We start from the raw sequence: 24,674 nt of genomic DNA, 5'->3' as shown, positions 1-24,674 counted from the left end.
ATGTAACATATGGTATGAACTTTCATTCGATTTAGGTAAATCTTCTTCTCATCACTAATAACACTACCCTCATTTTCTTGACGTTCACATAATTTAATGTCCTTTGTAACGTGACTGACAAGTGCCCTGACAACTTCTTTTGACTCACTGCTTTCATCAGACTCGTCATCAGAAAGATTTATAACTTAAGTTTTATTATGCCATTTGAGGAAATTTAAACATTCAAATTGATAATTACCATATCCTACACGTTCCATATGATAGAATTTTCCTTTATTCTAACCAATACTACCTGATTTCTCAACATCGTTCTTCTTAGTTTGAGATTTGTATGGTTTTGAAGATGTGCTTTCTCTTTCTTTAATATTTTAAGACACAAAATTTCCATTTTTCCTTTCAAAGCGCTTCTGAACTTTGTCGAACTTTTTAGATAACAAGGATATTGAATCTGTAAGTGATTCTTCCAGCTCTCCAATTTTACCTTCAAGTAGATCATTTATGGTGGATTGTAGAATAATGCCTTTGTTTATCTTATCATATTTCCTATCAAATGTCATCTCAAAAGTAAGTAAAGATCCAAAGAATTCATCAACCTTCATGGTTGCAATGTCTTATGTTTCTTCAATTGTTGTTACCTTCATATCAAATCTCTTTGGCAAAGATGAAGAAACTTTTATAACCAACTTCTTTTTAGACATCTTCTCACCCCAAAACAAATGATTCATTCTATAACGTCACATGCTATAAAATTACGCTAATTTTGGAATAAATTACGTCGTTAAATCTGTTTCAGCTCGTTAATTTTAAATTCATGGCACTCCTCAAGTGTTGATTTTAATACAAAAATTAGAACTTTAGTTTAATCTCTTAAGTTAGCTCAATTAAATTTCTTTAAAATGTAGGAAAAGAATGTTTGTTTTTTTTTTTTTTTTTTTTATTAAAATCTTATCCCATGATCTTTAAATTTAACACTTGAATTTTTCCAAATAATTTGTCATTCATTTAGGTTTAGTACTAGATCTTTTCAAACCTTTTAATTCTTTATTTGTGGTGTTCTTTTTTTTAAAAAAAAATTGGAGTTTATATTTGGAATTAATAAGGATCTTAATTTTTTTTTTTTTTTTTTTTTTTTTATGTTTATGTTGAAGAGCTACCTATGGTGGACAGAAAATAGTTGCAAACAAACGGCGTCTGACGTCAGAAATTAATCTGCAAAACAAAATCGGTTATAGGCTGGGTCACGGAGCTCGCTCTCTTTAAGACGTTTCGCAACTCTGCTCTTTGTGCAAGTAGTTTAACTAAGGTCATGCCGTCCCTAGGATAAAAAAGACTAGAAAAATCAAATCTATCTCAATCAGAGCTGCACCCAAACCAATGAGAATACTCACACTCTTGCTCGAAAATGTAAAATTAGAAAGAAAAAAAAGAATAGAGGGAAGTCTTTCATCTGTAAGCAGAAGAAGTAAGCAAAGAAGAGATGAAATTGTTATGTGTTCATAGTGAAGGATTTCAATAGTATTTATCCAACGGTTGTGGAAAATTGATGGGGAGAATAACGCACGCAAGAGAAGCGTACGGGACGACGAAGAAATTTTCTTTATTTTTAAATAATAATAAAATATAAATAAATAATAAAAAAATTATAAATTTATTATTAATAATAATAATAAAATAATTTCACACACACGTGCCTCGCCATGCCATGCCACGCCCGCCCGACAAGATGGACGGCGGTGCGTGTGTGGGATGTCCACCAAACCCACCTTTGCCTATCTCCTCACCCCCTCTGAAACATGGGTATCCTTTGGGTCCCAAACCTATAACTAAAGGTGGGGTTTATAAAGGAGACTATAAGTTACAAATTAGCAATGTGAGATTTTCAAACAACTTGGTTTTCCATTTATTTAAAGCTTTTTACCAACAATCCCCTACTTGAAAAACTTTTAAGAATACAAGAAAACATTTTTTTCATCGAGCAATATCAATCTGTACAATATTATGCATAAACAAAGGTGTCTTATGACTTGAACCTTTACGTAGTGTAGATGATTCATAATATACTAGAGTAACTCTTGGTTTAGAACTCTATCTCTAACAACATTTCACACACAACATCATTAGGGTATAGTTCGAACGCCTATGCTTTAAGACCTAGCACATGTATCCCAGTTTAGTGAACACTTTAGAGAGTTTGCCTAAAACTCCATAGGATGTGACTCCCACTTCCACATTTACATAGGTGAGTCTATTAAAAGCACTTATATAGCTAGGTATCCCACTTGACATCAAGTATAGATCTCATTAAGAACTAATTTCAACCTTTCTTACGCTTCAAGATATCATGCTTAGACTCTAGGTCATAGGAAGGGAACTTTGTATTTGTTTTAGCATGATTCGCTTCATATCACTTGTGATCAGTTATTACACGTTGAACCTTTTTCTTGGGATCTCCAGTCTATAAATTGGGTTTTCCTTACAGTGATTCATCTCTCTATAGGCATGAATTCCATCCTTTTTGAAGTTTTGAAAACCTTCTCTCTGGTCAGTCCTTTCATTAAAGAATCTGCTAAGTTTTTATCAGTTCGTATGTGATCCACTTTAACTGCACTAGAAGTAAGGAACTCTCTAATGGTACTGTGCTTATGACATATTTGTCGTCTCTTTCCGTTCTAATAACAGTTCTGAACTTTTGTGATTGTTGCAGTACTATCGCAATGGATCAATAAGACTGGTACCGACGTTTTCCATAGGGGAATCTTTGATAGCAGACTTCTAAACCAACCTCCTTCTTCACTAGTTGTTGTTAGTGTTATTATTTATGACTTTATCATAGATTGGGCTAAGATAGTTTGTTTTAGACTTCCAAGAGACAACTCTTCATAGATTGGGCTAAGATAGTTTGTTTTAGACTTCCAAGAGACAACTCTTCATAGATTGGGCTAAGATAGTTTGTTTTAGACTTCCAAGAGACAACTCTACCTGCTATATTGGAAATATAGCCACTAATAGCCTTTGAATCAACTAAGAGGGAGTTCCAGTCAGCATCACTGAATCCTTCCAGGACAGCGGGAAACTTCTGATAATGTAATCCTAGGTTATGAGTTTTCTTCAAGTACCTTATAACCCTTTCTATAGCATTCCAATGCTCTATACTAGGTTTTCTTGAAACCTAGAAAGTATCCTACAACATAAGCTATATTAGGCCTAGTACAGTCAACAACATATATAAGACTGCCTATGATGCTCGCATACTCAGATTGATTAACACTATCACCAGTGCTCTTGAACAACTTAACACTAGGGTCATAAGGAGTACAAACTTGTTTACATTCAAAGTAATTATATTTCTTTAAAATCTTTTCTACATAGTGAGATTGATTCAACGAAATTCCTTTTTCAGACACAATCACCTTTATGCCTAAGATTACACTCACTTCTCCCAAGTGTTTCATATCGAAGTTTGCACTAAACATGGATTTCACATCATTTATAACGTATAAGTTCGATCCAAAGATTAACAAATCATCTACATACAAGCATAAGATTGTTACTTTCATTGACTTTGAAATATTTAGACAGGGTTAGGTTATCAAATTTGCCATGCCAATGCTTAGGAGCTTGTTTCAAGCCATAAAGAGATTTATCTAACTTATAAACCTTGTTCTCTTGACCATGGACTACGAAGTCTTCATGCTGCTCCATGTAAATTTCTTCTTTAATTCATCATTTAGGAAAGCAATCTTTATACCCATCTGATGTACTACGAAGTCATATAAGGCAACAAGAGAAAACAATACATGGATTGAGGTAATTCGAGTGACAGAGGAGAAGATGTCAAAGAAGTCTATGTTTTCTTGTCATCTAAAGCCTTTTTCTACTAGCCTGGCTTTAAACTTGTCTATTATTCTATCAGGTCTAAGTTTCTTTCTTATGATCCACTTGCATTCTATTGCCTTGCAACCAGGGGGTAGGTCTACTAAGTGCGAAGTCTTATTTGACTCGAGAGAGTCCATTCCATAATTTATAGCTTTTTGCCATAAGTTGGCATCTACAAATGATAGGGCTTCTTTTAGGTCTATAGGATCTTCTTCTACATTATAGGTCTGGAAGTCATTCCTAAATTCTTTGACAGTTCTAGTTCTTCTACTTCTCCTAGGCTCTGGTTTAATCTCTTCATTAGTAGTTAGGCATCTAATAGGTGGTAAACTACTAGAACTTGAGCCCCCACTATTCCGTGATTTAAAAGGAAACCTATCCTTAAAGAAGTCAGCATCGTTTGACTCTTGGTTTACTAGGTCATAAAACTTATAGGCTTTACTATTTACAACATAACCTATAAAGACACACTCAATGGCTCTACTAGCAAGCTTTCTTCTTTTAGGATTTGGTATTCTTACAAAGGCTAGACACCCTCAAGTTCTGAAGTATGATAGGTTGGGTTTCTTATTCTTAAGGGCTTCGTAGGGTAAAGTTGTGTTTTTAGATTGACTACAATATTTACATTTATCAAATTTATTGATAGATAACTTAGGAATCATTTCCATCCTAATCATGTTACTGATTAATCTTTGTTAATAGACAAAGTCTAGCATGCCAAACATTGAATGAACACAACATATAAATGGAAGATTTCGTTTTATTCAAGTTTAGATGTAATTCGAAAGTGCCATCAGTTGCATAACCTTTCCCTGCGAAAACATTATTCTTTGTAAGGGTATATAAATCTAGCCCTATTGTCTGAGTAAAGTTGACCTTGTTGAGGAGATAGCTCGAAACTAGATTCTTTTTTATCTTTAGAGTGTTCAGAACTTTTTTCAAAGTGAGAGTCTTCTCAGACGTAAACTTCAACTCCACTTCACCGATTCCAGCAACTTTCATTGAATGGTGATCTCCAACAATATGTTTTTATCCTTAATTTCAGTATAAGATTTAAAGAAATTAAGGTCATGACAAACATGGCGGGTAGCGCTAGTATCTATCAACCACACCTTAGAGCCACTGATCACATTTACTTCTATGATCATGGCTACTAATGGCTCCTATGTTAGGTTCGCCTGCTCAGCAGGACCACGTCTATTCCTACAATTCCTGGCCATATACCCAAGTTTGTTACAGTTAAAGTAGAGGAATTGTATCGTTTCTTCATAGGGGGGTTTCTATTTCCTCTTATTGTTCTGGTTGTTAAACCTACGGTTCTGACCTTTTCTCTTGGTTCCCTTTTGCTTTTGGTCAGGTTTCACAGCAGCTGAGGTGGGTTTTCTCGGTACTATGTTTATCTCCTCCCTTTAGTCCTACTTCTAGGCCTCTTTCTCAATCCTCAAGTAGGTGATCAGACTCTCCAAGGAGAACTCCTTGGTCTTATGCCTCAAGGTATTCTTAAAGTCATTCCACAGTAGAGGCAATTTGTCAATAATAACATCAACTTGAAATTGCTCATTCAAGGACATAACTTCGCTTATGCAATTCATGAGACTAGGCCTCCATAGACTCGTCATCCGTCATTTTGTACTATGAGGAACAACTACCTTTGGTGGACAAAAGGCAATTGCAAACAAACGACGCCTGATGTTGAAAATTAACCTACAAAACAAAAATCGATTACAGGTTGAGTCGTAGAGCTCACTCCCTTTAAGACATTTTGCGGCTCTACCCCTTGTGCAAGCAGTTCAACTAAGGCCATGCCATCTTCATGATAAAATAGCCTAAAAAAATCAAATCCGCTTTGATCAGAGCTACACCGGCACCGATCAGAATACTTACTCCCATAAAGATGTAAATCACTCGAAAATGTAAAATGAGAAGAAAGAATAGAGGGAAGTGTTTCGTCTGTAAGAAGAAGGAGTAAACAGAGAAGAGAGAAAATTGTTGTGTGTTTAGAATGAAGAAATTCGGGCAGTATTTATAGGTTGTGAAGGCCAACGGTTACGCAAAACTGATGGAGAGAATAACGCGCACAACCACTGAACGTGCGCGAGAAAATTGAAGAATAAAGAAAATTTCTTTATTTTTAAATAATAATAAATATAAAGAAATCTATAAATTTATTATTATTTTTAATAGAAAATAATTTCCACGCACATACACATGCGCGCCCGATCGAAAGGACGACAGCGGCGTGCCTATGGGATGTCCACTAAACCCACCTTTGTCTATCTCCTCACTCCCTCTAAAACATGGTACCCTTGGGGCCCAAACCCATAACTAAAGGTGGCGGTGTATAAAGGAGACTCCAAGTTACAAAACTAGCAAGTGGGATTCTCAAACAACTTGGTTTTTCATTTATTTAAAGTTTTTCACCAACAGTTTATTTTATTTTATTTTCCTTTTTATGTTATTGGATTTTGTTTTGAAAGAAAAGAAAAGGAGAAAAGGAAAGAAAAAAAACTAAGGAGAAAAGAAAAGGAAAAAAACTTAGTCTCCTAGTCAATAAAATTTGTCGCCTACTTTTGGATCAAATAAATTAATCGTTTACACCTAACTCTGTAGTGGTGGTAGCTAGGGTCGAACTTGGGGATCCGTCAGATTTCTCTATTAAACTATTTACAATCCAAGATAACTGAGAGGGCTTTTGGAATTGGTTTTTCAATTGCACAAAAAATAAATTTCAAGAAAAATAAATAAAGACTAAATTCAAATGATTAAACGGTCTAGCCTAGGCTTCCGAGTTATTCTCCGAATTGCAACTTGATCATAGATTCATCGAATTAATTTATATATGGTCTAAGCTTAGTAACTTAACTAGGAAAGCTAGGTGATTCAAATTATTTAATTAATCAATTTAATTAGATGAAAAACATTCTATTTAATTTAGAGTATTGAGGATTGGGATTATGCTAAGGTGAATATCAAATAGGAAAAGCCTAAATCAATATTTAATATGATTATTCCTAGGTCAATTAGAGTATTATTCACTATTAAAGACAATAGTTCACAAGCTAATATAACACTTTGCTACTTTAGATCAAACCACAATTATATATCATGTATTGTAATTCAATACCTTGTTACTGATCATACGACATCAAACAAAAATATAATCATATACATCCGAACATAGAAAAAGAATCGAACGAAAATCCATGAAGTTATAATAAAATGATCAAAATCTCACAAGTTACAATATCGAGAAAAACTACTCCATGCCTAAACTAGAACTACCTCCTTAGCCCATAATCGACATGAGGATCAAGGAGGAATTGTCTGGATCTATTTAGGACTCCAAATACAAAAGAAAGTAGAGAGAAAACTGGTAGTATTTGGTCAAAATGGTATCTGATAATCCTAGGCAGCTAAAAAATGTTTTTATAATGATCAAACTAGTGTCGTAATGCTTTTTCTATAATGATCAAACTGGTGCCGCGATGCTTTTTTTATAATGATCAAACTGGTGCTGCGATGCTAAGGTACAACGTCGCCATACTAACATACGGATGCACGCAAGAATTCTTGAGAACTTCGATGGCCTTAGTAGAGTCAGTTAGGGTCGATAGAATGGCCAATGGCCTTGTATAATATTAGTTAGGGTCAATAGAGAGGTCGATGGCCCTAGTATATCAATTAGAGCCAATATATACCGTCGATGGCTCTGGATGAAGTCAATTGGGTTGACGAAAAGCGTTGATGGCCCTAGATAAAGTCAGTTGGGGCCAGTAAGGAATGTTGGTGGCCTTGGATATGATCCGCTGGTTTAACGTGTATCGAGTAATTCGTATAGAATGTTTGTGAGAGTTAAGCTGGGATGTTTAGTGAGTTTGAGGAGTTAGATTAAAACTATGTATGCCTTACATATGATGATTGAATTCACGAGTTTTGCATGATGTGAATATTACCTTCTTTGGTTGTGTGTTTGCTATAGATACATGTATGTTGTTTTGTGGCCCTTTAGGTGTGGGCTACTTACTAGTACAAGTGTATATTGACCCCTCCCAAATTTTACAGATACTGGCGAGTATTGTGGTCATGGAGATGCTAAGGAGGAAGCCTGAGAAAGATACAGTTTTGGACTTATGTCATTGTGTGTTTCCTTTCATTGTGAGTCTATTCCATTTCGAACTTTTGGAATGTTGAACTTTGTTGAAGATTCAAGTTGGTTGGCTTGAGCTGGAATTTTGTAATAGGTCCTAGTTTATTTTGCTTAAATTGTCATTAAATTGACTTGGCTAATTTTAACAAGTTTTGTTGGATTTGATTTAGAAGTTTTGAATATTAATTTTCTAGAAATTCTTGTAGTTATGTTGAGAAGAATTTATCGAATGTTACTGTATGCATTTCTTTGAACAGATGTTAAATAAATTTTTATTTTGTTGTGGTAGCGTTGTTGGCTCCCAAATTTTTTCTAAAGTTTTATAGTTACTAAAATTAGTTGAAAGGTAATTTTCATTGACTAGTTTAATGTTGAAAGTTGAGATTGTTACACATTCACTATATAAAGTAAATGAACTTTGAATTCGCAATCGTTTCATCTTCAAGCATTTTCAAGCTTTAAAACTTGGTAGTCAACAACTAGATCAATCTGGACATTATGACTTTCAAGGTTCCCCCCATGCGACAACTGAAATGTATCAAGCTTTCTTAGCTGAAATACATGTGTTTATCAAATGGAATATATTTCTGACAACTCCATTAAAAATAGCATTGAGTGGACGAGAATTTCGTAGAGAAGCTTAATCCCCAAGTGCATTCTATTTCGTGTTTAGGAGCATGCCCAACATTTGGAACAACAATCTAAGTAGGTGTCCATTCAGATATCATTGGCTTTCTAAGACTTTAAAAAAGTTGTCATCTTATTTGATGATGGCCTACTTTGATACCAATTGAAACATGTATCTAACACACAATGTTACAACAATTTGAATGTCATAAAGCAATGTACAAACAAAAATATTAAAAGACTGAACACAAAGTTTTGTAATCCAGTTCCGTGTAATACTACCTACATTTGAAAGGCAATGTTTCCAAGAAAGATAATTTCACTAATTTAAAGTCAAATAATTAAAATATTATACTTATCTATAAATAAAAGGAAATTACAGTGATATACTTAGGCTCTTCCTAAGTATGAGATTCCTTCTAAACAAGAACATTTATCTTTCCAACTTCAAATGAAAATCACTTCACATGGAATACTTACGCTTCCTCTAAGTGTGTGAATTCATTTTCAAGATGCAATAGAATGATTCAATATGATCAAAAGTCTACCTCAAAATTAACAGCAACAAAAGCTTAACAATCACAAGAATTAACACAACGAAAAACATACTCCAGACAACCTCACAAAGTGGCACAATTAACTTCAAAGTTGTAAGCCTAAACCTTAACAATACATCTATAAATATGCACGTCGTAAAAGGATAGCCATCCCAAATTTTCCTAGCTTAGAACGAGAAGGAAAGAATCATTACAAAATATTACACAAGTATTTTTTAAATAAGAAAAATATATTCAATAGAATCAACAATCGAAGAGACATCCTAAAGGGCAATCCAAAGGACAAGTTGACAAACATCTTAAGGAACAACTGCCATAACATCCTTAAAAAAAATATTGTCAACACCAAATCTCTAACATTATCATTAGTATATGGATGAAAACCTTTAGTATATGGACGAAAATTATTAGTACCTTATTTTCAAATTACTACTATTAGACATACAAAAATAAATGTAACTCATGCCTCGACATATCTTCAACATCAAGAATAGATGAACTTTCGAGAGCTTTTTTTTTCCTAACAAAAATACTTCATTGATGAAAAGATTGATATCGAAGAGGAAATGTCTCCACTTTAAAGCTATGTAGAACAAGTATCAACATTGAAAAAGTATCATAGAGCTTTAGAGAGCTTCATTTTATTAATATTCAAGTAGTGCATGTTCAAACATTATTGGATTCATACAATTGAAAGTGGACAAAATTTTACCCATATCATTCTTTCATTAGGGTTTGGATATCACACATTTGAATTAGAAACCTCTCTCATCCTTTAGCCTTTAGTCCATATTGACCAAATAATTCTAGTGTTTGAGGAACTTCTTGAACCAATGAGCTGAGAGTTTAGGGTATCTCTTGAATCCATCTCTATAATCAACAAAGTTGATGCCAAATCTTACTGTGTAGCCATTAGACCATTCAAAGTTGTCCAACAACGACCATGCAAAATACCCTTTCACTCTTACACCATCCCTTTAAGAATTTACAAACATATATTCAATTGTTAGAGAGAGACTAAAAGAGAGGAGGAGAAGAAAGAGAGGTTGTATTGAAAGGCTTACTCAATCGCTTTTTGTAGGAAAGAGAGATGAGCTTTATAGTAATCAATTCTGAAGTTGTCCACAAGTGCTTCCTTTAAAGGGAGAGTGGCATTGTTAAACTCATCAACTCCTTCAATAGAAACCAAACATATATAAGACATAGGTAAAATCATTAATATAATCAATCTAAAAGCATAATTGATAGGTTAGCATACGTACACTTTATCTCAATTGTAAACTTGAAAATTTATAGAATGTCCAATAAGTGAAAATCAATTTTAATTAGGACAGAAAATGTCATTACAAAATATCGTACTTTGATACCATGTTTAATTATCCATGAATTCAAATGTTTAAGTTGATGGGTTAATAAATCTAAGGTAAATTATAAATTCAGTATCTATGATTTGGGGAAAGTTAGAATTTAGTCTTGATATTTTTATAATTAGAATATAGCCCTATGATTTGATAAATCCTGTATAAATTGTCCCCAGGGTAGGGACTAAATTCTAACTTTTAAAATTATAGGGACGAAACTCTAACTTTCTCCAAATATTTATAGGGAATAAATTCTAACTGTTAAAACTATAGTGACTAAATTCTAACTTCTTCCAAATCACGTAGAGACCAAATTTATAATTTAACCTAAAAGTATTGCATAATAAAAACTTTTCGACTTGAATGAGAGCATGTTTTCAATTCAATTCTAAGAAGAAAAATAGTTGAATGCTTGAAAAGATAAGATAATGCTATAATGAACGAAATCATACTATTTTATGAACTCATAAATAACATACCATTCTCTGTAATATAGATGAGGGGATTATTGTACTTTGCTTTGATATACAAAAGTACATCTCGAATGCCTCTAGGGTAAATTGCAAGCCATGGGGAAGCTGCCTTTGGACCAATCGGAATGCCGTTATGCTCAGTCGAGAGAGTAGCACGAGCGTCGGAGAAGTAGGTAATACGGTTAGCATTGGGAGGTGGCATGTATGATGCATAATTGGCAGTGTAGTAGTTGAATCCAAGAAAATCAAAGGACCCTTTCACCAACTCAGATTGCTCTTTTGTGAAGGTTGGTAGTCTCTTTCCAACAAGGGATTTCATGCTCTTTGGATAATCTCCAAACGTTAATGGATCCATGAACCTGCATTTTGTGAGCAATTTCATTGATGATCTCTCTATATATATACACATTAGATTAATCGTAATGGTATTTTCTTCTCTTGAGTTTGTAGTTTAGTTGGCTTGGATGGATTTTAAATTATTAGGGTTTGTTGAGTTGTTTTCAAAAGAGTGTACAAGCCTTGATGTTTTAGAAGGAAAATGCAAACAACAAAAACATTGTATCAATGGCTAGCATTGTAGCTTTTGGTTTTTTCAACTTTGCATATCAAAAGTTTTTTATAAGTGGGATAAAGGAGCAAATTATATGAGGACACATTGATTTATTTTTTTGTTTTTTTTTTTTTAAAAAAAAAATGAAAAACAGCATACCATTATGATCCTTTTTGTTCGATAATAGTTAACGATTTCATTCTTAGTTTTCTATTTTTGAATTTTATGTTTGTTTTCTTCGTATTTTTCAAATAATATTTTCACTTCTATTAAAAAAACATTTGAATTTTCAATAAGAATTTTACTTCTATTAAAAAAATATTTGAATTTTCAATCAAATTATAAAAACAAAAGCAAATTCTTAAAAACTACTCATTTTAATTTTCAAAAGCCTAGTTTTCAAAACTTGGCATATGGTTTTCGAAAACATTAATCGAAAGTAGATAGCACTATATAAAAAGTTATGTAGGAAAATGTTTATAAGTCTACTTTTTAAAAACACAAAACAAAAAAATCAAAGTTTATTAAACAGTGCCTTTAAAAAAAAAATTTGTGTACTTGTTTTCTCAATATTTCTTGAAAGTAGATTTGTTATTTCTTAAAAAACTAAAAATTGATTAAAACTTTTCATTTTAAATGATTTCTAATAACTTCCATTGTTTTCTAAAACATCCCAAAAAAATACACAATAAAAGTAAATAAAATCCATAAGTAGAACGAAGTTGTCTTTATTACGTTTTCAAAAACTAAAAACTAAATTGATTATCTAATCGACTTAATTAGATTTTCATCAACAATCCCGGACTACTTGAAGTTTTGAAAATCAACTAAAATGATTATCAACATAACTTAATATGTCAGAATAAAGGATGGAATAAAAATTCATCATTAAAACACTCATGATTAATTTAGCCTAAAAAATGCCTTACTAATAACCTGAATAATTCTTTAACCAATGCGCACAGTCAAATCAAGCAAGCAAAAATTACTAAATAAATCAAAATAAGAGGTCTTAGACTCAACAATAAATAATACTAAAAAAAAAATAATAATAAAACATCAAAAAAAAAAAAATAGTAATGCTTATATTAATTTAACTCCATCCAAATTATAGGTTTAGCTAACCTAAAAGATACTTAAAGTAGTCAAGCAGCCCTATGTGCCTTTGTTTTCAAGTCATTGATTTAAATTTTTATTTATGATATTCTTCAAAGAAAAAGGAAAAAGAAAAAAAAGGTCAAAGTATGGGAATTAAAAAGATGACTTCCCTCCATCTTAAGAGAAAAAAAAATTAAAATTTAGTTTATTTCATCCACATTTTTTATAATAATTTACATCTTTCTTAAATACATTTGCTGAATTTTTAGAAAAAAATTGGATAACAAAAACATCTTTGTGAAAACTAGTTTTTTTAGTTTTTAAAATTTGATTTGATTTTTTAAACAATTGATGAAAAGTAGATAACAAAAAAAAATTTAAAGATAGAAGTGACGTCTATAAGTTTAATTTTTAAAAACAAAAGTAAAAAAAATATTACCATACCAGACTTGAATAATTTTTTTTCGTTAAAAAAATTAACCATGATCAAATAGCCAATAGTGGACGGACAATCAAATCCAACTAAAAAGAAAGTGAAAGTTCATATTCAAACCAAAATGATTAAATTCCATAAATGGGTAGCATGTGATGGCATACCAAATGCCAACCCTAATTATGGCAAACAGTCATGTCGATTTTTTAATATCATAAACTGTAGAATATCTTTTACACAAATGTTATTAGCTAGAGATTTCATAATATTTTATTTAACTAAAAAAATTGTAGTATAAATGACCAATCTAAAATAGAAAATGTTAAAAAAATTATTTAGTTGAAAATAAATGGTTAAAAATAAGTGAATAAATTGAAAAGAAAATAAATGAAGAATTTTCTCTGCAAAGAATCTGATCCCTGTAAAATTAAATTAAGAATTTTTCGGTCTCCACCTCTCTTCGTGAGCATTTCTAAAAAAATATTTGTCTTTTTAGATTCTTATTTAGATTAAAATATATCTTGATCCCGATATTTCGAAGTTTGTTCAATTTTAGGTTATGTACTTTCGAATGTCTCATTTTAATCTAAGTATTTTCAAGAAAACTAAAATCGAATCCCCACAACTTGTTTATGTGTTTTCGTTTTTTTTTTCCCTTATTTATTAGCATTTAAAACTTGTGAAAACATATTTACATATAATATTTTTTTGGCATGAAAATTCTAATTATTATTTAGTCAATTTTAATAAAAGAAAAATTAACATTGAGGGATTTAATTTATAATTTATTAAAAGTGCGGACTAAAATTGAATTTTAACGTATTTATTTATTAAACTTTCATAAAACATATAATACTTAAATGGAAAAAAGAAGAAAAGAAAAACTTACCAACCAAACATGAAATCAAGAGCTCTATATGCAGCATTGCGCTCTCTTCTTACATTTGAAACTGGAACAAACCAATGACACACTAAGGTTATTCCTATCAAACCCTTTTGAGATTTCTGCAAATAAATTCAAATCTCATCTCAGCTTTTAAATATAAATAATATGATTAAATATAATAACAATTCAAACCAAAACTCAGCATTAAATATAACAAATAATGGAAAGATTGAGGAAGAAAGTTCTTTGATGCATAACTTCCTTTTATATAATAATTATTATTTTGGTGAGATTGCTCTTCTAAGAATTATCAACCCTACAATTACTCAATATACTTCAAAAACGGAAGTAATCCTAAATCCAACAAGTATTCGGATGTATCCACTGACCCAACGTATCATTTTCTAACAAAATAAATATCACGAGTTTCACTTTAAATATTCTTTTTATACTTTTAAGTATTTTTTTAAAAAAATTCTTTAGTATCTATGTGATTAGAGGGTGTTGCTTAAGTTGTACACCCAAGTATTATTCATTTATTATTATCTTTTAGTTAAACACAACATTAGAAGTGAGAGATTTAGATCTTTGACCTCTTGATCGAGAGCATATATATATTTTAACAAACTGAAAATAATTATATAGAAAATGTGAAGTATTAGTTAATACGGGAGATAACCGAATGCATAACCTGATATTTGTCTCTGTAAAGCTTGACTGCAGCAGCATGAGCAAGAATTTGATTGTGAGTAGCAAGATATGGTTCAGTGGCAGCGTTCCCACCACTACAGTTGAGGTTCTGCCATGAGGAGCATCTATTTGGAGCAAAGTTGCCTAGTGCATAGCCTCCCATACTATACGTCCATGGCTCGTTTAACGTGATCCAATGCTTCACTCTATCTCCAAATTCTTTGAAGCAAAGTTCCGCATAATCTTGAAAATCATTCCTTTTTATATTCAACAAATTAAATTTTCCTCTGTGTTTCTTTTTTCTGCCTATTTTTTTCACCATATAACACAAAAAAAAAAAGTTTTTTCTACACAAATTTAACCTTTAGAAAATTAATCAAAATGTAATTTTATTGGGGATTATATCAAAAAGTGAAACTTCAACCTGTAGTGAAATAATGCTCCATAGTTAAAGGTGATGGCTTTGAAATGTTATGCCTAAGGTTTGTGTGCGCTTGTGTAGTTAAGAAGGATTATTTTTAATATGTATTGGTTTTCTATGGTTATTTTGATTGGGATTTTATACTTTTTTTCCAATGATGAGTTGAAGTGATTTTTCTCCTTTTTCTAAAAAAAAAAAAAAAAAAAACTTCTGAAAGTTTGAGTTTTATTATTATTTTTTTTAGAAGAATCGTACTTCTCACTATAAAATTGTAAGCACAAACAATATGTCAGTTGAACTATATTTATTTTTTTAACATTATATTTAAGCTATTTCATAGCTAAGAAGAAGCTAAATTTTAGTTTTAAAACTTCACTATCTATAGACACTAATTTCACCTCTATTTACACAATATTTAGATATTAAACACAAGAAAAATTAACATAGGTCACTTACATAATATGAGGGCTCAAAAAACCACCATATTTATCTTCTAAGGCTTGGGGAAGATCCCAATGGAAGAGTGTAATAAATGGCTTTATTCCTACATTCCATAGATATATAATAAATCAAATAAGAACTAAACTTATATTTTCTTGACCAAATGAAATCATAAGAGTTCTTTGACACATTAATTGCCTTAAAAAAAAATTAACCCTCTACTAAATTTTTGTTTAAACAGAAAAAAAGTTTGTAAAAAAAAAAAAAAAAACAATTTCATTTGTTGTATATTTAATCTTACTAAAAAAACATTTGAGTGAAAATTTAATAAAATTGTCATTATTTGCTTATGCCGTTCAATTATCTTGTTTTTATATGAGGTTAAGAACACGTATTTATATATGTTGTGGATATCATATTGAAAAAACCGAGAGATGTCAAGAGATATATATGAGTTATTCTCTTTATCATCAATTGATTTTATAAAATGATATTAACTACAAACCGTTTTTATTCACAATTCTTACTACATGTTAGAGAATGATTTTGAAATAATTAAAATCACTCTTGTCTCATTTAAAATCATTATGAGACACCTTTTAATCACTCGGAATCCAATTCAATAGTTAATTTTATATTTTTAAATGCTTTTTAATACCATTAGAATTAATTTTAATTAAAATATATTTTTCAAGTGATTTTAACCTATATTTTAGAATTACTTTCCAACATATAAAATATACTAATGTTATATTATAATAAATAGACAAATGAAAGTAATCATGTTGTAACCTTTAGCTAGTAACTCATTGATAAGGTTGTTGTAGTATTCAATTCCTTTGTGGTTCACTCCTCCACTAAGTTTTCCATCTGTCAAAATAAAGGGGTTTGGGTTAAGATTAAGCCTTCGATCTAATTTAATTGACAAGCAATTATATATCTACATCTTTTTTTAATGAGTAACGAGTATATTACATCGCCAGTATGTGCGTTAAATCATTAATTGATCGAAAGTTCATAAGTTTAAGATAATGAATGAAAGTAAATTTAATATGCAACATTGCGGGAATTTTGAAAATTAAAATTAATGGATAAAGGTAATTTTAATATTGTATCGTTGGATTTGAATAATATAGAATTTCAATAATTGAAATCAATATTAACTGAAAATCAATACTAATTAAATAGGAAATAGTTTTGTAGTGACTTGAATAGTGGAGGTCCTATTTTGATATCACGTTAAATCACCAATTAATTGAAAATTTTAAATTGATGAATAAACGTAATTTTAATATTATAATATTTAACCATATTATTTATATATTACTAAAATCTCTCTCATATATACATACTCATTTCGATTTAAAAGGCCCTAAAAATTAGAAATAATTAATTATGAAAGTGAAACTATTATAAATTTATTGCAAACAAAACTAGCACTAGATCTTTGTTGTTTCTCATTTTTTTTTCAGTCTCAGATGTGAAGGGAGGGAAAGAGATGGGGCAGTGGGTTTGTTGGGAAAGAAAAAGTTGAAATTATCATAATTAAAGCTCAAAAGTATTCATCTTCCGTAACTAGTACGCTTTTAGGAAATTCGTTGAAATATTTTTTTTTTCGATTTTCATGATCGAAATTAATCATCGAGATTTAAATTAAAAAATTAATTTTTTCATCTTATATCCAAACTATCGATTCTTTTGAATTTATCATGAAATCAGCTCACCCAAGATGAATACTAAGATTCTATATATTTTTCCAAATATTATGTATTCTTTTCAAATCTTATACCAAATCCTTCCGTCTTTTCAAATTTTATCCAAAAGTTTTTCAAATCTTACCTCAAATTTTTGTTACATGGATCTCAGGTTATTGTAGTGTGATTTATAAATATTGAAAAATATTAGGTATAATTTGGGAAAAATATACGATTTCAATCATCTTGATTGAGATTTCATTAAGAATGTTCAAAAGAATCAATAATTTGGATATGAGATAGAAAAAGTTGTAAGAGGTGGAAACTTAGGTTACTTCATGGAGAGGGTCATTTTATTTTCTTTTCCAAATTGAAGAAGAAGATTGTGACAGTTGTGTGGCTTTTCTAGAGTGAGAGGAGAAGGGAGGGAGAGGGTTTTTTTCTATTTAAAATAAAATATTAAATTAGAGAAAATTGTAACACCACAGGTCTAGGATTCAGCATCTGATGGCCTTGACCCTACCATTGCCTTACGACCCAGCTATATATCATCTTTACTTGTCTTGAATGCTTCTAGAAGTTAAAGTTGTCCCACAAATCAACATTGGTCCTTTCAACATGCTTTTGTTAGACTTTTTGGAAAAATTTTAGAAGTGCACATGTCTCACATCAAAAGATTTAGGAAAGTCATGGGCTCCAAACCTAGAAAAGAAGTCCATGCCTTTGGTTTTTAGTCATCTCCGTCAGAAAAACTTTAAACTTAGTGTGTTAACTCTAATTAAATTCCTTTCGTATTCTCTAGTTGGAGAGTGGGAAAAAAGTGTGAGTAATAGTAAAAAGCTTTGAGAGAGTACTCTTATAATTGAGATGTGGGAAAGAATTTTTCTGTGTGATTGTAACATTTTTTCACATAGTGGGTTTCTTTTTGGTGGGCTGTGATTTTTCTCCGAGTTAGAAGTTTTCCATGTAAATTCTTGTGTATTCCTATTTTATTGATTTCCTTTTAATTTCTTTGTCATATTTCTGTTTATTCCTGCGGTAGAAGTGGGGTTTTTTTTTTCCAACAAGTAGTATTAGAGTCACACCCCTAACTTAGCCATGTCAGTAGAATCCTCAAGTGCTGAACAAAAATGTATAGTAGAGCCTTGGAAGTAATCATGTTGTGATTTGTGGTTGAACTCTATTGGATAGGTGGTGTGCTCGGGTGAATAGGAGCTAGTCTAGATAAGAGTTAGACGGATGGATGATTAATTAAGGGGATGCTTGATGGTCCTTTGTTCGAGGGGAGGATTGTTGGGAATGCGACCAAAGTCTTACATTGGTTAGATAAGGGAAGGATCAGGGATATATAAGTGAAGATAACTAATTCCATTGGTATGAGGCCTTTTGGGGTGAAACCAAAAGTCCATGAGGGTTTATGAGGGTTATTGTCCCTATCAAGTGGTATCAGAGATTCTAGGTGAGCCAAGTAGGTGGAAATTGTACCATAAATATCAGCAAGGTAAGCCAAGGTAGAATTTATTGGGTTAAAAAGTTTAGGAAAATTATGGGAGTGTCCTACATCAAAAAGGCTTAGGAAAGTCATGAGCTCTCCAAGCCTATAAAAAAAAGTCCATGCCTTTCGTTTTCAATCGTCTCAGTTAGAAATACTACCCAGTTCGAAATTCTTTAAGCTTAGTTTGTTAACTCTAATTAAGTTCTTTTTTTAGAGAGTGCTCTTGTAATTGGGATCGGGAAGAAAATTCCCTTGGTTTTTAATCATCCCAATTAGAAACACTACCCAGCTAGAAACCCTTTAAGTTTAGTGTGCTAACACTAGTTAAGTTCCTTTTTTAGAGAGTGCTCTTGTAATTGAGATTGGAGAAATAATTGTTCTTTGTCATTGTAATAATTTTTTATATAGTGGATTTCTTTTTAGTGGACCATGGTTTTTCTCTGAATTGAGAGTTTTCTACGTAAATTCTTGTGTTTCCTATTTTATTGGTTTCGTTTTAATTTCTTTGTCATTTTTCTGCTTATTTGTGCGGTAGAAGTGGGAAGTTTTTTTTCTAACAGCTTTGTACTCACTCACATGCATCCTAGGAAAATTCTTAGGAGGTCACCTAATATAGGATTGGTCCTACTTAAGCATGCTTAACATATTTTGGAGTTCCTATGATTTAGTCACCGAAAAATAATATGCACCTTGTTGGTATAGACAGTAACTTTCAATTTTCTCTCACTTGGATGTGATCTCGATTCATTCATATCCTCCTAAACTTAGATTGTAACAAAAAAACTTTTTGGTACTTAGGTTTTGGATCTAATTTTCATACCATCTCTAGATTTCAAAATGTTACAGTTTTAGTTCTTAAGTTTTGAGTTTGGTTTTAATTTTTTCATAGGTTTTAAAATGTTACAATTTTATCCATGACATGTGAGTTTTATTTTAATTTGATATTGATAATTTCAAGTATTACAGTTTTAAACTCGATTTTTATTAAATACTTACTATTTTAATATTAATGGGTACTTAAAAAATTATAATTGAAAAAACAAAAAAGTAACTTACTTGGCAGGACTCTAGACCAAGAAATTGAAAATCTATAAGCATCTAAATTCATCTCTTTCATAATCCCAACATCTTCCTGTTTCATCACACCAATATCATAGAAAAGTCAAAATTCTGACAATTATATATTAATTGTAAAGGAAAATAATATTTTACAGAATAATAACTCTCATGCTAAAATTATTATATGAATAAAATTTACGCTAAATTTAAAAAACAACCAATAATAATAAGAAAATTAACTAATTAATTATTTTATTTATTGTATTAAGAATAATATCACATGCACTTTACCTTATAGCGATGGTAAGCATCATTAGCTACATCTCCATTGCTCCCATCTTGAATCTTCCCTGCCATTCATCCCAATATATATTTATTGTCAGAGTTTTATGATAATGATTTAATTTAGAGATGTTTTTAAATTTAAAAAATTGATAAACTATTTATAGATATAATAAAATATCACAATCTTTTAAAAGTCGATTATCATAGACTGCGATCGAAATCTATCAGTGTCAAATAGATGTCTATCGCAGTCTATCACCTAGTAATAGATGTCTATAGTGATTTATCACTAATAAACAATGACATTTTGCTATACATAAAAATATTTATCAAAATTTACAATTTAAAACAATTATCTTTTAATTTATAGTATTTTTAAATTAAGTTTTTATTTTATTCTAAAGACTTATTTGTATATTTATGTTCCAGTTGATAATAATATTATTATTGGGTAATGTAGGTTAAAAAAATAAGAAATGGTAAAGTATTTGAACTTTTTCTTATTATTATAGAAAAAAAAAAAAGACTAAAAGTATAGTGTCAATTCATTACAATTATTGTACTTGAAATCGTCAACAATTTATTTATTTATTTAAAAAAAGGCTCTTAAATTTTTACTTTTGAAAATTTTCTTAAAAAAATATACGTATTATCGTTAAGTTAACTCCACTTTAAAACTTTGATTTAAAAACTAAAATGATTATGAAAAAAAATTAAGCATTCTGTTTCGTTTGTACTCTATTTTAGTTTATAAAATTTAAGATTTTCCATTTGTCACATGAAAGAACTATTTAAAAATATTTTAGTTTATAAAAAATTGAAATTTTTTATTTACACGTAAAAGAATTATTTTAAATCCATAATATTAATTTTTTTTATTAACCAATAATGGTAAATTTAGATTTATTAAGATATTAGAACAAAAAAAAAAAGAAAGAAAAAGAAAAAGATCTACTAAGAACCTCGAGATCTAACTCAATAATTATTCTTTGTTTTAAATATTTCTTAATATGTATCTATTAATCAATTAAGATCAAAAAAGAAAAAGAAAAGAACCAAAAGTTGTAAACAGCTCACAAGAAAAGGATGTCCATTATATTTTGTTGAAAGATTGTTGTTTTTCCCCTTTTTTTGGAAATTCATTGACAAGGGTTAAAGTTCTCTTCAATATAAAATTTAATTAGAAGCTAAATTTATAAATCAAAAGAGAAATAAATATGATTTTTTTGGAAAAGAAAATTAATAGATATAGAACTTTAGGACATAAGATGTGATTTAATTTAATCATAAGAAGAAATTACCAAGGATTTTCAGAAATAGAAAAATAAGGAAAATTTCTTATACAAAATATCAAAATTTAATCTTCATTGATAAAGATTGATTGGTGTCTATTAGTGTCTAACGATGATAGAAATTGATAGAAACCTATCATTAATACTATGTCCAACATTGTTGTTTTTGCTATTTCTAAAATATTTTGACATTTTTTCTATATGTGAAAATTTTTCAAAGGAAAAATCCCAACATAATCAAATAAGATAAAATCATTTATTGGCCTAAAATGGTCAACTTGGACAATTTACTATAATTCAACTTTAGACCTCTTTTGCCTTTAAAATAATGTTCCAAATTTGAATGTATCTTATATTATATTATAAATAGATTAAAAGTATAATATTATAAAATAATATTTGTCGGACTTTGTCTCATCTCATGTCGACAACCTGATTTGAAAGTAATTATGAATATATAGTACTTTCAAATAATATTATTATAAATATAAATATCTTAAAATTTATAAATCAAAATGTTTCGAGATATTTAGAATAATCGTATGATAATGAGAATTTTTACATAATTTTTTTTTATATATAATGTCAATTATTAGTTTACTGTGAATTTAATAATCCATAATAAGAGAAAATAAGAGAACAAGATTCAACGCCGCATTTAATAATCAAAATAATTGTTGTAACTGTAACGAATTTGTAGCATGTATCAATCTAATGGATCTAATCACAAAAGTAATGAATTCTTTTGAATGTATTAGATCACATTTACCCCAATTGAAACATGATGCATCAATGGTAAAGTAAAAAGTGGACTCCAATTGATTATGTTTCTTGTTGTTTATCTATATTTCGTAATCATAATGAACTGTGGGACTTGCTTCTAAATCTAAAATCAAAATATGTAATCTAATTGAGAAATGAAGGGTGTTCAATCTGATTGTACTTGAAAATTACATGAAACCTACTATCTTTATTGTTATTGTTACTGTTACATATATTATTATTGTAACAGTACAAGAATTATGAATCTGTCACACTTGTTATTGTTACTTTTATCTTTATCGTTACCATTATCATTATTGGACAGATAGTAATGGTAACGATAATGGTAAAGGTAACAGTAAATATGAAAAATTTGTAATTATAAGTAAATGCAATAAAAAATAAACCAATTATGTTTATGATGGATCCATCAATGAAATTTATTACAATTACACCACTTTTCATTACGATTTGGTAAATGTGGTCATACTACAAACTGATGCAACTGTAATAAAAAAAATCCATTGATGTTTACTTCCATAACAAACGTAATGAAATACAAAAAGATTACCATAATACCCTTTTTTAATTTCTAATAAATTAAAACACGGTAACTAAATAGAAAAAGGTAAATAATGTAAAAGCCAGTAAAAACAAGGGTGTGGATCCCATGTAATTATCAATCGTACTCCTTCACAATAGGAATATTTTTTTTTATTACAGATTTTATAGTAGGGCCCACATTTTAGTACGATTACAAACAAACAACAAAAAACGTAATCAAGTGAAGTTCACTTTTGAAATTACCATTAATGAGTTACGTATACACGATAATAAACATGTCGAAGAGGATAAATTACTAAAATTATGGAGGAAAAGGAAAAAAAAAATGATCAAGAACTATCTAGGAGGTGTATAGAAATTGAATTCATGTATACAAAACTAGAAACAATTAGACTCTTAGAAAAAGAATAATGGAAAGAGATGAGAAAGGCTAGACCTGAATATTTGTGTGTGAAGGTATCCCAAATACTAGGCCCTCTACCATCTTCATTTGCAGCTCCTTCATACTAAAAATTACAACACAGCAAATTAAACAAAGAAACAACTCATAATTCCAAACAAAGGCTACAAATTAATTCATTATAAAGTTTAAACTTACTTGGTAAGATGATGAAGCAGTCCCAAAAACAAATCCTTTTGGGAAACTATTTCTATTCAAATTGGACTCAACACCATAGTTAGGGTTTCCTCTTGCACCAACAACAAGAATAAAAACAACAAGCTTTGCCACAATATATCCTCTCAAACCCATGATTTTGCCTTCTTAAACATAAAACCCACTACAATAAGTAGCTTTATTTATAACAATTAGAACAAGCAAAGAATGATTATAAAAGATAAATAAATAAAATAGTTGTCTTGTCATGAAAAAAAAAAGACTTAAAAAGATGCAAAAGTAGGGAAAATAATTAAAAGGGTTTTGAAATTTCTTCATAATAATATAATTTAAAAACTAGTTGGAAGATTCCAATTTTGAATTATTTTTTCCCATTTTTAACTGGTCACTTTTATGGAACCAGATACACCCACTAAAGGGTGTCTAATGGAAATGGGAAAACCTTTTATTTATTTATTTATTATTATTATTATTATTATTTTGGCTTGAAGGGATAATCTTATATTTTATTTATGGATGTTTTTGTTTTGTACTGTTGGTCTTGTTTGGCTGTTCAAAAGGTGCCTAGTAAATCAGATCTTTTTGCTTATTGCCTAAATTTGGTTTTAGTAATAACGTGGTGAAGTTAAATGCATACTCAAGTTTTTTTTTTTTTTTTTTGTTAAACGGGTGTTTTTAAATATAAGAAAATGAATCAAAATATTTACAAATATAATAAAATTGTATTGTTTATCTGCGATAGATAGCGATAAACTACTATCTGTATCTATTATAACACATGATAAACACAGACAGTAATCTATCGTTGTTTATCACGATCTATTACAGATAGACTGTGATATTTTACTATTATTTATAAATATTTTTAATAATTTTATCTTTTTAAATAATTTTCCTTTGTTAAGTGGTCATTTAGATTTGAAAGTTCATTCAGAGGAGACCACGAGGGTTTGAAATGATGCTTCAAAGATTTGAATATAAAAAGCCAAATCATTCAAATATAAAATCCATATTTAATATTGGTTTTTTTTTTTAAGAAATTAAGCATATAAAAATTATTTACGCTTACACCTTTGTCAAAACATTAAACTTCAAATACTATTGACAAGTATTTTGGATTTTTTTCTTACTCAAATCATATACATCTACTAATAAATTTCTCTGTTTTTGTTCTATATTTTATGAAGTATGGTTGAAAATTAGCAACGGTGGTCAACAATCTTACAACTGCCATCTATCTAACCACTGCCAAACAACATCCTTCTAGAAAATTCATAAGGTGTCAGTAACACTCCAATCTCTAGAATCGAATCAGGATTTGGTGCCTGAGGGCCAAAAAATTTTCTT

The 24,674-nt window shown here is 29.9% G+C and overlaps 1 protein-coding gene across 1 annotated transcript; it reads right to left on the bottom strand.

Moving 5' to 3' along the window:
* Positions 1-9,812: 9,812 nt before the first annotated feature.
* On the bottom strand, positions 9,813-23,748 carry LOC120070691 (beta-glucosidase 12-like). Its single transcript, XM_039022536.2, has 11 exons — positions 23,310-23,748; positions 23,148-23,217; positions 20,100-20,158; positions 19,806-19,881; positions 16,353-16,430; positions 15,576-15,663; positions 14,700-14,955; positions 14,012-14,127; positions 11,048-11,400; positions 10,272-10,380; positions 9,813-10,182 (listed from the first exon to the last, which is right to left on the bottom strand). The coding sequence occupies exons 1-11, from the start codon at positions 23,460-23,462 to the stop codon at positions 10,014-10,016; spliced, it is 1,527 nt and encodes a 508-aa protein (XP_038878464.2). The 5' UTR covers positions 23,463-23,748; the 3' UTR covers positions 9,813-10,013.
* Between the last annotated feature and the right edge of the window lie 926 nt (positions 23,749-24,674).

The sequence above is a fragment of the Benincasa hispida genome, chromosome 2 (genome assembly GCF_027475165.1).
Source record: "Benincasa hispida cultivar pf3 chromosome 2, pf3_genome.v1.1, whole genome shotgun sequence".
NCBI classification, from domain to species: domain Eukaryota; kingdom Viridiplantae; phylum Streptophyta; class Magnoliopsida; order Cucurbitales; family Cucurbitaceae; genus Benincasa; species Benincasa hispida.
This window is presented reverse-complemented; position numbering and strand designations above follow the sequence as displayed.